Source organism: Gobio gobio, assembly GCF_949357685.1.
Source record: "Gobio gobio genome assembly, contig: scaffold_134, whole genome shotgun sequence".
In the NCBI taxonomy this organism is placed as follows: Eukaryota; Metazoa; Chordata; class Actinopteri; order Cypriniformes; family Gobionidae; genus Gobio; species Gobio gobio.
Window position 1 is genome coordinate 2,167 of NW_027645578.1, and position 14,817 is coordinate 16,983.

General features: G+C 38.2%; 1 protein-coding gene across 1 annotated transcript; it reads right to left on the reverse strand.

The window, feature by feature from the left end:
* Nucleotides 1-308: 308 nt before the first annotated feature.
* On the reverse strand, nt 309-14,707 carry LOC307122494 (plasma membrane calcium-transporting ATPase 2-like; the record flags this gene model as incomplete). Its single annotated transcript, XM_079846471.1, has 6 exons — nt 14,106-14,707; nt 10,310-10,724; nt 5,911-6,108; nt 1,449-1,706; nt 672-797; nt 309-545 (listed from the first exon to the last, which is right to left on the reverse strand). Coding segments are annotated over exons 2-6 (1,009 nt in total), but the record flags the coding sequence as incomplete, so codon positions are not given.
* Nucleotides 14,708-14,817: the final 110 nt, after the last annotated feature.

The following is a 14,817-nucleotide window of genomic DNA, read 5'->3' on the forward strand; positions in this document are numbered from 1 at the left end:
TGAAAGAATGTGAAGAATGTGCTTAAATTATATTATTTATTTATCAAATCTAGTCATTTAAATGTAAATAAAAAAATAAAAATAATAATCTCCCAAAAAATTGCTTTAAAAAATAGAAAAAGAAATGATATAAGTTTTCTGGACAAAAAAAAAAGTTATAATTAATCAAAAAAAGTTAAAAGTATAATGACCCACTAGAGGATTGCGAGGGAGGGATAAAGGTTAAAATTATGTATCTACACAGTTCCTGGCCAAAATGACTCATTATTTTGGAAATGTATTTCAGAAACTCATCTTGACCAACATACTTTTCTTTTTTTCTTTCTCCTTCTTCTTCCTCTCTTTTTCTTTCTTTTTCTCCTCCTTCTCCCTCTTTTTCTCCTCCTTCTCCCTCCTTTTCCTCTCCTTCTCTTCTTTTTTCTCCTCATCGTCATCATCATCATCATCATCTCCGCCTCCGAGCAGAGTGAAGATGATTCCCGTCTGAGAGTTCACCCCGACAGCAGTGACCAGAACTTTTCCGGAGCCCTCCATCACATGCGTGCCTGAGCAAACAGGGTAAAAATGGTCATGTAACCAGGTATCTAAGTATTGCAATGGCAAAACTGCATCAGTCTTGACCTTTTTGAGTTTTACGATTCTTGTCACTTCAAGAAAAGCAGAGGAAAAACCTGAAAGAAGCATGGGGTCTTTGTCCAGAGTTTTTTTTACATGGTCTGACTCTCCAGTGAGGGAGCTCTCATCAATTTTTAGATCGTTGCCTTGGATTAGTACACCATCAGCAGGAAGGAGGTCACCTGCAAGCAGAAAGGACAGATGGTGTTGTCTGAGACACAACAGACAGATGTTTGCATTGCAAGCCAAGAGAGGTTTTAATCGAGCAAGGTCAATACCAACCAAAAAACAAGAACAGAAAACAGACTAATGCAAAAAATCTGTATTTTAAATACTTTAAAATTACTTTTTAAAGGAATAGTTCATCCAAAAAAGATGATTTTGTCTTTTTGTCATCCTCATGTTGTTCCAAACAGTATGCAGCTTTTTTTTTTCTTCAAACGGTGCTTTTCCATACAACAACAGTTCATACCATCATTATTAAGCTCAAAAAAGGCCCATAAAAGAACCACAAAAATAATTCATAAAAAAACAGACTCTGTGCGGTCTGTGCGCAAATCAAACCAAAATTGAAGTCATTTACTGATGATAATCTTGACTTCCCTTGAATCATCCATCTAGCACTTTTAACATGTCCTTTTTTTGAAGCTTGACAGATATGGTGATCATAAACTGTTACTCTATGGCAAGAGCTGTATAACCACACACAACATTTTTTAATCTAACAGCGTATGAGTTTAAAGCAACACAATGGTTGAGTAAATAATGACTCGATCTTAATTGTCCAATATACTAAAAAGAGTTTTGAATCTCAAGGGAGACCATCATTTTACCATATTTTACTTGTGCGATGTCTCCAACCACAATCTCAGATACAGGAATCTGAATGACTTGACCGCCTCGGAGCACAGTAAACCTCTGTTCTTGTTCGATGCGGCTCTGCAGTCCACGGAATTGTTTTTCTTTGCTCCAGTCGTTGAAAGCCGTGACAAGAACCACACAAACGACGGACAAGAGGATGGCAGCACCCTCAATCCAGCCCGCATCTGCCTCACCTTCGTCCTCAGCTCCTCCAGCCGCCCTACCACAGTCTGCACCAATGTGAAAGAAACTGTAAGAAATAGCTACTATGGCAACCAGAAATATGTATATGCACACAACCTTTCAAATGGTTGGGGTCAGCAAGATTTGTTTGCAATAAAATAATAGTTTTATTCAGCAGAACTTAAATTCAGTTGTGACAGTTAAGACTGTTATAATGTTACAAAAGATTTATTGATCAAATAAAGGCTAATAATAAAGCCAATCAGCATATCAGAATGATTTCTGAAGGATCATGTGACAATGTAAAATAAAAATTATCCCATAATTTACTCAGGTGTATTCTTTTTTCAGATGAATACAATTGGATTTATATTAGAAAATGTCCTGGCTCTTCCAAGCTTTATAATGGCAGTGAATGGCAGCCCAACATTTGATGCCCAAAAAGTGCATCCATCCATTATAAAAGTAACCCATATGGCTCTGGGGGTTAAAGGATTAGTTCCCTTCAAAATAAAAAAATGTCCTGATAATTTACTCACCCCCATCTCATCCAAGGTGTTTGTGTCTTTCTTTCTTCAGTCGAAAAGAAACTAAGTTTTTTGAGGAAAACATTCCAGGAATTTTCTCCACATAATGCACTTCTATGGCAACCAACGGGTTGAAGGTCCAAATCAATGCAGTTTCAAATGGTTTCGAAGGGCTTGATGCGCTTTGTAAACACAGGGGAGGTACTTCTCCTCACATCTAGCGTGACCTTTCCAACGTGATTACGTAATCCGCGGAGGGCCGCAGAGCAGTGCAAAATGAGCAATTTAGGTTAAAAAGTATTTTTTGTTGAAAATTATCGTTTTGCTAAATAAAGCCGCGTTTCCACCGCAGGAACTTTACCCCGGAACCAGGAACTTTGGGGGGGAACTCGGTGTGTTTCGACCGCAGGAACCAGGGTCTAAATGAAGTTCCGGGTAAATATTTCCCCCTCCAAACGGCCCTGCTTGCGAGGTGGTACTTTTGAAAAGTTCGCGAACTTTCGGGGGTGGGACTTGGGCGCTGAAGATGCTGATTGGTTGAGCATTTTTTTTTCCACCGCCATATTTACAAGTCTTTTGCGAGGTGGGTTTCGTGGGTTCTGCGTTCAGTAAATATTTTCTTTGCAACAATGGAGTTCAACAAAAAATTCGACCGATGGACCGACGACGAGGCTCAGGCTTTATTGAGCATATAAGCGGAGGAGGACATCCAGCGGGAACTGGAAACGGCGACCCGCAATGGAAAGGTATCGTTACCTGAAGATATCGACTCGGTTCCAGTCACACTGGAAAACAGTGCAGAGAGAAGTTGAAGAAATTAAGTCAAGATTACAAGAAATTAAAGGATAACAACCGGAGCGGTTCCGACCGGCGTATTGTTGGGACACAGACCGTCCTTTTCTGGTACAGCGGTAACGAAAGACTCGGCTAGTGCGTTGTTGGAAACCATCCAGGAATCCGAGTGGGTTGAAGGTAAATATCTCATCTTGGTATCATCTATTAAACTCGTTGCAGTGTTTAAACACGTTGCAGTAACTTTTTTCAACGTGCTTTTCCAGGTGTAACGAGTGGCCCTGATGAATTGCAGGCAACGGAGACCAGCGTGTTTTCCCCCGCGGTCACCAGTACGTTAACCCCGTGTCTCCTGCCGAAACACACACACGCAGAGGTATAAAGCTGACAAAAATGTGTATATATTTAAAAACTGATGTGTAATCCTTAATGGTTTTGAGTAGTTTTGTTGTTTTTAATTGTAAACTTAAATTGCCCATGATAAAAATGGCACACTGGGCATTGTTCAAGCTGGGCAAACAATTGTTCATTATTTGTAGTGAAAACACTTTAAATAATTAATTGATGGTTTCTATTGTTTCATGGTTGCCTTGTGTATTAATTTCCATGTGTTTCAGTGCAATTTTTCTACTTAGAGAAAAGGAAAAGGGACTGTGACTTTCTTGATGCACTGAGGGACATGGAGGATGCTAACCGGGACTTTTTGTCATGTGACTCATGTGACTTTTTTTTTTTGTGAATGTTAAGAGATGTTATTGTGATAAAAAATAAAATACTTGCAGTCTAGTACCTAATCTTTCAACCGCTTAATTCAGTCTATTGTTTTCATTCAATTAACTTTTCACACATCTGTCATGAATGACTGAAACCTCATTATCCTTTTATAGAAAATATTTTGTTTTGGAATTGAGCTATTACAACACATTCAGATTTTGGATTGCCCATCATCCCATTTTGCATTAAAATGGTCAAAGCAGGTGAAAGTGCACGTTTAAATAAGCAGTGTTGGTAATGTGTATGCAAAAGCAGCGCTGCTTGCATCTCCTCCACTTGTTATTGTTGCAGACTGTATCGCGCAAAAGTGATTCATGTCCGTCGGTGACTGGGAGAAGCAGTCGCGCGCATTGCCACGTCACCGGACTAATTTGCCTAATCTCCCCGGTACTTTAGACCGCGGTGGAAACGCAGATTGTAGCAGGTCTGGGGGAGAAAAAGTTCCTGGGAACAAAGTTCCTGGTACAAATAGTTCCGGGTAATTTCGGTGGAAACGCGGCTTAAGACCCTATTCCTCGTCTGGAAACGTGCAGAGCTTCTAAAATCATTCAAAGCGCTTTGAAACTGCATCGATTTGGACCTTCAACCCGTTGGTTGCCAGAGAAGTGCATTATGTGGAGAAAAATCCTGGAATGTTTTCGTCAAAAAACGTAATTTCTTTTTGACTGAATAGTAAATTATCAGGAAATTTTCATTTTGAAGGGAACTAATCCTTTAATAAAGACCAGACTGCCTTCCGTATTCATCGCCGGTTACACTTTTTGAAGTTGAATACGGAAAGCGGTCCACGGGAAGCTAGATATTTTACTTTATAACATGTTAAATATGGATATTTTTCTTACACAAGTGCATCGCTTCACTTCAGAAAGCCTTTATTAACCCCCCGGAGCCGTGTGGATTATTTTTATAATGGATAGATGCAGTTTTTAGCAGGGACATTTTTTAAATATAACTCAGATTGTATTCGTCTGAAAGAAGAATGTCATATAGACCTAGAATGGCTTGAGGGTGAGTAAATCATGGGGTGATTTTCATTTTTGGGTGATCTATCCCTTTAACAGATTATTTCAGGTACTTTAGTGCATGTGCAGTATAAGCAGGGTCCAAATTTAACATTGAGAGACTGACTCATCTTGAATGATGATGCAGCAAATGACACATTGACTTGGCAAGAAAATAATTTATACTGACACGTTTTTCCAAATAGAAATAATGCAATGTACTTGGGGCCAGATTTACTAACAGCTTGCGCCAGTACAAACTCTCTTTTGGCGTTAAAAACTACTGTCAGGATTTACTAAAAACACGCAGTGAAAAATTAGCAATGAAAAGGTGTGGACAGTTATGTTTGCGCCTAACCTCATTGCATATGCATTTGTAGGACTTTATTTCCTTTTTTGGGAGGAGTATTTAAATGAATCATGCAACATGATTTACTAAGGTTTGTGGAAGTCAATTTACTGGTATTTGCAAGATTGTTTAACGCCCTCCCAAAAAAGCATGTTTTAAACCATTCTTTGTCTGTTAGTAGATCTCACGCCCCAGATTATCTTCAGCTCTGCTTGTTTGCAAGCCTATGCGAAGTTGCACTGCTCTTGATACACTGTGTTGGTCATTGTGTAAATGATCTTGCTGAATCTGTGTCAGTAAATCACCTGCAGAACTTTTACATTAATTTGCCCTGTTTAGTAAATCTGGCCCATGGCAATTTCAAGTGTCAATTTTGCACCTTGTTTGTAAGTAAAGAATGCCCTTGAAAATCCAGCATTGCTATTCACCAATATAAGGATTGTTTTGCATGATAACACCAGAATGGGAAGCGGGAGTCCTGGTGGACCAGTTACACCAGCTCTTCTTCTTTTCTTGAGAACATAACATAAACCAGCCTGGACCAAAATGGAATTTATGCTGGATTTTTCAGCAGGGTATGCAGGATTTTACTGCTAAATTCAGAGCAGGGCTCAGGAAAAAGTATTGCTATTTTTGAAGATATTTTTTGCTAAAACCAGAAGCCCTAGTTGAGTTGAATACATAATAGCACTACGACACCTTCAGGCCATGTTACAATTTCAAATTAATTGTTATTCCAGAGTACCACTGAGCAAGAGAAACAGCGGCATATTATTCATAGCAAGCTTAAAAGCCCTATGATACTCACATTCTCTCTCGCCATCAGGAGGTTTATAGAAGGAAAGGCCTAAGGATATTATGGCTGCAACTTCCAAAATAATTAGAGTCACATCCTGCAATGCTTCCCACACCAACTGAAGGAATGTTTTGGGCTTTTTAGGTGGTATAAAATTCTTTCCAAATTCTTCTTTTCTTCTTGCAATGTCATCAGAATTACCACTTAATCCTAGACAAAGAGAAAGAGCAGAATCAAATGACTATTGCATTACTATTACAGAAAACATTATGGTATATAGATAATAAAAATATTATGCTATAAAGCTGGATTTCAAGAGCAAACAACCACAACAAATATTGTAACAATCTGATCTAAAATTGTCCACATTGTGTACGATCGCAACTGTTCATATCCGATTTGTGTCCCAAGCTGCTCTTTCGTTTTCCAGAATATCTGCATCGGTTTCAATGGTAGGTATATGCCAAAAAACAACAACCACATCATGGAGTGGTTTGCCATTCAGATGTTGTCTTTTTTACAAAAACGGCAGAAACGTAGGTGGCTGGTATGCGTGGCTTTATTCCGGGCTGTCATCTCTGTCGGTCTCAAAACATGTCACTTATACTGTCATTTTTTACTTTTCTGGGACTTTGCAACAACACAACCTTGTTTCTGCAGCGACTTTCAACATGTTTCCTATAACAACATCTGAAGTTTACATTTTACGTGGGGTGAGAAAGTCACATAAACCATGCAAAATCTGTCCAGAGCAGTCAGACTGAAAGGGATTTCCAGAATTTGAATAGTATTTCAAACCACATATGAATGTAGCTCAAAATAGACTTGTAAAAATAGCATTTCATGTGATTTTTTGCATTTCACACTTGCTAAATCTGATCGGATTTCAATGGGATATGCACAAAAATCAGATTTGAACTGACATTCTGAACGAGGATAATATGTACCGAGTTTGCAATTGTACATTTAAAAACACATTTTGAAAAATGACAGATGGATCAAGTTGAGTGAATAGTCAATCCTCAAATTTGGACTTATTCTAGTTCTAAATTGTATTGGATTTGGAGATGGTTTTTGTTTTGTTTTGTTGGATTCTGAAAAATATCAAGATTTCTACCCGCTACGCAAGCAAGAGCACAGCCTGAACACTAACACAGTGTAATCCCTCTCTTCCTTCCCTTGCTCCATTGCAAAACGCTATTCCTCTGCCCCCTCAAAGGTTTACCCACTGTTGGCAAGGGCAAAAATGAATGTAAACCCCATGGAACAGAGCAGCGGCCAGTGAGATTAGAGTGAAGCGGAGCAATGAAGAGCCTGCCTCGGTTTGAGGTGAGTGGGATTACATGAGGTAAATTGAGCCGGTCCCACCTGTCACAACTACAACTGTGTTATGGCTCATGACAAAGCTAAATATGTCAGCACAGAGCGGTAAGCCAGTGCAAATCGAACCGGAAAATATAGACGGATGACAAGATAAATCGGACTTAATAAACCAATACTCAAAGATCAAATACAAGAGAGTCTTTCAAAACAAACAGACTGTGTATTTATAATGCACATAAAATTCTTGAATAAAAGAATCACAAGAGTAGTGTGTAAACATATTTCACTGGAATTATCAAGCTTATCATGGTGTTAGACAAATGATTGGAGTTGAGTTTGCTGAAATAATATGTAGACGGATTGGTCTAAACTAGAAGCACAGAAGGAGATGAATAAAAAAGAGGAGAGTTCCAAAAAGAGGAAATGGAAAATCCAAGATGACATTTTGATAACCATGACGATTAAGTGTCATGCCAGATGCCACTTGCTAAGTAAGAAAGGCAATAATGTCCAGTGGTTAAACATCTTTTAACTGACTGACACATAATAACTGAGATTTAGCTACAAGTGATCTACGGCAGATTAATAAAACGTTTTTAAAAAAAATGTGTTATTCATTATAGCTTTGATTCCTCACCAGGGGCACTTAGAAAACAGAAATAATGACAAAAAATATCAGGGCTGTCAATAGTTTCAAATATCATTAACACTTTACAATAAGGTCCCATTGGTAAATGTTAGTTAATGCATAAACTAACATTGACTAACAATGAGCGATGCATTTGTTACAGTGTCGCTGTAAACTTTAAGTAAAAATACAAATGTTCATTGCCCATTAAATAATATTAAGAAACGATAAAACTTTTGATTTTTTATAAGATTAATAAATGTATTTTCATTGTTAGTTCATGTTAACTAATGCTAATAACTGAAGTTTGTTGGCTATTATAGTGATGTTTCCTTTTCTATGTAATGAAAACAAAATAATGTACGTAATGCATTGTGAATGCTTAATACATTTGTATTGGTTGAAAGCAGGATGGATTCTGATTGGCTGTCAATGTTTTAATCATTAATCAGCTGGAAAAAAAAAGTTCTATAAGTGATTCCAACTATATAATTTCTCTGTGCCATTATCATTACAGTTGTTATGTGGACTCTTTAGACTAGAGTAATAATCTGCTATTCTTTTTATTTGAAATGATTTTTAGAACTATATCTTTATTGTTAACTTTATAGTTATCGTTCTTGGTGTGAAAGAATTTAATATATCGGAGTAAACTACATGATTAGCAACTGACTGCATAAAGGGGTTTGTGCCTTTAACTGCCTTTTAAAGGCACAAACTTTTACCTGGAGCATGTGGATGTACCTCATTATGGGCTCCATTTTTGCTCCATCGTCCAAAGGAGATGCTGAGAGAGTCTTAAAAGCTAAAATATTGTCCTTGATGAAGCCATATGGTCCTGGATAAAAGCTAGAACGCTACGCACACAAGCAAATGGAAAAAAGATGTTTGAAACGTCTAATTGCTAATTAGTTATTTAGCTGACGCATTTATCCAAAGCGATTACAGTACACTTGTTACAGAGACAATCTTCCTGGAAGAGGTTAAATGCCTTGCTCAAGGGCGAAATGGTGAGAGGTCATCGGTCAACCCTTGTGAAGTCTGAACATTCAACCTTTGCTCACTAAATTATTTGGCTGAATGAGACCTGTGGCTCAGCAGAGCTGAAAGTTATGTTTTTTCTAGGTATGCATGATATATCGGTACCATATCGGTAACCGGACGATATTAGAGATTTTTTTAATTGATCTGTATCAGTAGCCTAGAAATCTAGACGCACCCTAGCGGCAGAAAATTAATTTTGCCGCAAGTGTAGTCTAGCAACTCTCGGTAGACCTCAGAGCTGGAAAACCCAAACTCTGGTCAGGCCAATCACAGCGTGTGAAGAGTCGGTGGGCGGGCTTAAAGGGTTAGTTCACCCAAAAATGAAAATTCTGTCATTAATTACTTACCCTCATGTCGTTCGACACCCGTCAGACCTCCGTTCATCTTCGGAACAGAAATTAAGATAATATATTTGAGCCGAATGATGATTCGGATCGCGTGTCAAACCGCCAAACTGCTGAAATTTGGCGATTCAAACCGCTGAATCAACTCAGTGATTCATAACGCTTCGAAGCTTCATGATGCTTTGTTTTGAAATCGTCATCACTATGTAAGTCGTTATTTAGGGTTTTTTTGCGCACAAAAACTATTGTCGCCGATTCATAAAGTTATTTTAGAACCACTGTAGTGAGATGGACTTTGTAACGACGTCTTTGGTAACTTTTAAGGGTCTTGAGAGTGTAGAGTACCATTGAGCCAATGGAGGACTTTCAGAGGCATCAGATTTCAACTAAAATATCTTAATTTCTGTTCCGAAGATGAACGGAGGTCTGACGGGTGTCGAACCCGTCAGAGTAATTAATGACAGAATTTTCATTTTTGGGTGAACTAACCCTTAATGACGTTTAAAACATAATGACGGAGCGGAGTTGCGGAGGTTCTTGGTGTTACAGGTAAACAAAGAAGCTGACGATCAGCGTCTTTCAAATCGGTTTTGGCCGCTACTCTGGAAGACTTGGAGTTAAGCTTTTCTTTGAGGAAAGAACAAAGAACGGCACTGAAGTCATTCGTAAGAAAGGAAGATGTATTCGGAGTTTAATCTATCAACTAACGTTAGCTCCGCCTCGGTTGGTTGTGGTGCTATCCAATCGCGTGCTGAGGGAATTTGACAGACAACCATTTATCCCGCCCCTCAGATTGAGCCCTGTCAATGGTGAGTTTCCAAACTAAACATCTTGATGTGGGTCTGGCTTGTCAGGCTACTGTATCAGTTGATATTGGATATTTAATTGTAGTCATGACAACATGTTTTTCCATTACTTTAACTCAACAAAATATTTAACCAATTGATTTTAATTTGAATTGCAGTAAATTTTCCAGTTTTCACAAAGTGGGCTTGTTTTAGTAATAATAAAAAAGAAAATATCAGTGCATATCATTGTCAATGAGTGCATTGGAAGCAATAGAAATATTTACCCTCTATTGGTGATGTTTTTAACCTGGAGCAGAGTCCTTGAACATCTCCATAGCACTCCTGAATCTTTTGTAATCCATCTGGCCCTCTGAGTTCCATGAGAGAGCGTAGCTCTTTGAGTGAGCAGCCAAACTCTCCATCATGATTGGCCTCTGCCTTGTACTTCGACCCGCGGAATGAGTTTCTGGCCATGGTCCCGCAGAAGCCAACCAAAAAACGGAGGAGAAGTGGCTTCCCCTTGGGCAAGCGGTGACAATATCCAGACTTATTTCCTTAGGGATGCAAAAATCGACTCTTCTGATGACAAACCAGGTGTAATTCGAATGCCATTTGCACTTGATTTTCAGGTGTATCTTCTCTCATCTTGGTTTGATTGGAGTCACTGAAGGTCAAATCATCATGTGCACCAAGTTACATCTAAAAACAAAAACCAAAAGCAAGGTCATTACATGCCCTATCATTCCCATGTCAGCGTTTGTGAACATTTAGCACTTGAAGCCAAATAAAATGTGATTATTTGTGTCCTGTCACAACTGCCAGATCAAGTGATGCCACTGTCAATCAACAAAGGAAGTCACTTCAAACCATGTGTCACTGTTAAAGATAATGTTGATAGGTATGCAAAGTGACAGTAGGCTTTTGTAATGACCCTTCAGTGGAAAGATCCGTTACGTCTGCTTAAAGATCGGAATGCTAAAATTAGTTCTGTTACATAAAACTGGCATCTCGTCTAGAAGAGACCTGCCAAAAACAATAGACATGACTCACAGAGACAGACAGTGGGAAATAATGTTTTAGAGAGTAAACTGAGGCAACAGATGATCAAACCAGTGTTATTTTAGTCTTATTATGGTTTTCATTAATATTTCGTAAATAGTTTAGTTAACCATAATAACTCTGGACTGAACAAACAAACAAATGAACAAAAATTTCACTGCACATCAGCAATGAAGTCTAATTATGTTAGGATTCAAAGGCTGTTTTGGAGAGACATCTAAAACCCTCTCAAAGGTCATGGACGACACAATACGTTCTGGTTATCTTGAATAAATTGACAGTTTTAAGACTTTAAAACATCTCATATTTCTTCAGACATTAAATGTTTGTTCGCAACACAACTGGAGTTTTATCTTCACTTTTTATCTGTGCCAAATAAGTCTTTTATTTCCGAACTTATAGCTAGAAGAAAACAACATAATACAACCTTGCCAATCAAACGACTGAAATAATTCAATTGCAGAAGCACCAAACTAAAACACACCGTGATAGTCGACCTGCAGTACTTCAATTCATTATCATTAAACAGATAAGAAAAGAATATACTCACAGATTTGTTTTACGTATACATTCCTGCAACAATGAGACAAATGCAGCACCTCGACCAGCCAGTCAGATGGCACTGATTCCAGAGACTGTGCGACTCGCTGTCACATACAATTACCCAAAACAACACAAAAGTCTGTATTACAAAGCGACATGCCAAAAAATCTCCTTTACTTCATCAAATTATTTGACCTTCAGTGGAGAGTCTTGAGGAGCACAGTCTCCATTAGAGGAAATGGCTTGCTGAATGATTATCTTAGGAAAGCTTCTTGCTTAATCTAATTAGTCAATCTGTGGCAGTAGTGAAGCACGGCTGCTGTATATATGGAAGAGTATGCGCTGTTGAACACAGACAAACACATTTACTCATTCTTAGATAGTACCCTCAGTTCATTCAGACTTCTGAGAAAGCCGGAAAGAGCCTGGAGCACAAGAGTTGCTCTTCTGTATTAAAAAAAAGCTTGTATTTGGTACATTTATTTGAATCACAAATAAGGAATTTCATAAAGAAGGCTGAAAGAATAGCTTGAAGGTTACTATTAGAGGTTTTATACACAATCATTTTATGTGAGGTCCAAACTGGTATTGTAATATATATAAAAAAGATTATAAAATCTTTTATAAAGAGTGTCCACACACAGTATCGTCTTTTTCAATGTGCCAAACTAAATGCTCTCAAAAATAAACGGAAAGAATGTGTCTGTGAACCTTTCTGACTGTGACAGGAAAGCTGAAAATCCATATTTATCCATGCTGTGAATGAGAAGTGTGAGTCATGCTCACATCATGCTCTGGAAGTCAGATATGGAATATTACTGTCTAGATGAAGGGAATAAGTGAGAAGTGTTAATGGATGAGCATTTGACTGGAACATCTTGTTGTTTTACAGGACTTTCGCTATATTCAGTGTTGTATATTTTTGCTGTATGACATCAAACATCACATAATACCTTGGCAGAATACTTATTTTTCCAATAGAGAAATAACTTGTGCTTTCAAATAACTCTATCATAATACACGTTGTAGCCTAGAGAGGCACAATGGCTACATGTTAGCAATGGCTCTTCCATATTTATGCTTATGTCAGGAACACGAATAACTAGTGTTTTAAATAGTCATAAAATAAACTATTTAAAGCGGATGTTTAAACGGTCGATGTTTGTCGTGCACCCAGGTAGTCTTTTGTTAACAGTTAGCTAACTTCAAGAACTTTTAAACCAAAATACTCACGGGTTTTTGCATGTGTGTGATACATGTGTAATAATAAAACGAAATAAGATGGGACGAACGTTCCCTTTCGAACGGTCAGTCGTGAGGAAACCGCTCGAGCAGATATACTGTTGCTATGGTTATCACCTCCTGTTCGCTTTAGCGTCAGCATTTTCTGTCTTTTAATGTTTTAACTTTGTGGTTACTTAAACAAAAACGTTGCTGCGTTGTACATATTGTGAGACCCCATCAACATTTTGGGTTACACTTTATTTTAAGTTGACGTAGTTACATTGTAATTACTCAAATAAGTCCTACTGAGTAATATTAATTAATAGAGTTAGGGTTCGGTTTAGGGTTAGTTACTTGTATTTACGCATGCTTTACTGTTATTACTAGTAAGTACATGTAGTAACGTGCGTCATCTTAAAATAAAGTGTTACAGCATTTTGTTGTGACTAACTACACCCTCACTGGATAAAATGTAGGCATTATGACATTCTACTTTTGACCTATAATCATGAAATGACCTGAAGACAAATCAAACATATAAAGCTCACATGGCCCCCAAAGCAGAAAGCATGATGCAAGGTAGTTATTATGATTATTAAGTCATTGTGCCATGCAAAATCCTCCTGGCGACACAAACAGCATTGCGCGCACATTAATGGGCCCATATTATGATCCCTGTGTTGCAAGGGCTTTATGAGCATGAAGTTTACTAGGAATACTAGTCGTGATTACGATCTCATTGCAATCACATTTTGACTAGAGGGCGTCCAATTTTTTTCAACCAGGAAACTATTTAAGATTATTCCGAAAGCACGTGAAGCAGCAGCAGTCACTTAATCACAGTTCTCATTTAGAAATGATTCGACTGATGCACGCGAACTCTATCAAAAATAGGCTTAAGTATCTAAAATGTATAACTGTTTTAAAATAGATTCATCTGGGGGAAGAAAAAAAAAATTCTTCCTTGCATAATGTCTGGTGGAATATTTAGAAAGAGAAGGAACAGTAATGCATTTTCATAAAGAAAATGCTGTCAGAAGGTATAAAGCAGAACATTTAGGCAAATAAGGAGGAAATTATAAAAAGCATGCAAAACGACGCGATTTCCACAAGCTAAAATATTAGAATAACTTCAAGCATAGGCTCTAATCTCTAACCACTTGATAAACATGTCATTTCCCTACAGTAACATAAGAAACAATCCTTTTAAATACTGTATAATATTGCATTTTCATTGCATACATGTGTACTCACTTTGAACTGGTGCGCGTCAGTTCCACTTGGCATCAGTAGTCTCGCGCAGTGGATCTACAACTCGAGCCGTAACGCCCCGCCCACCGCGTTGGAGTCTGTGGAAGATTTACGTCAGAGGCACGGCTCGGGATTTAACGCAGACTCCCATTGGCCAGCGCTTGTCCCAGGTACAGGTGTCATCCCTTGTTGAAACAGCTGTCATCACCAGCAACCAGCAAAGATAGGGCGATGTGATGGACATGATAAATCTGGTGTATTATTATTAGCAACAAGAGGAGCGCCATAGTAGAGATTTACACATTATTATCTTATTGAAGGCTTTAGCTCCACTATTTAGCCACATCTAATATTTAAATTCAGAATATTTTTGTCTATAGTTTGTGGAGCTATTAAAGAATAATATTTATAAAATAATCGTTTTTTCAGACGATTAGTTTGGATGTGGTCCCACCATATTAGCAAAAATAAACAATCCCCTGTGATAGGCTATTTATAATGCTAAATAGCCTCTTGGGATGTGTTTTTTTGTTTGGAACGATGAACTAAAAGCGCAGGCGATGCTTCTCGTACGCTGTCACGCGAGCGTTTAACTCCACTGCTCTGTCTCAGGGACGGTAGAGAGCATGACCTCGCTTAAACAGGATTTGCTATAAATAGTACTGCCTATCCGCTACTCTCGCGACGCGGGCTCCATCGCTAAACCCGCTGCACA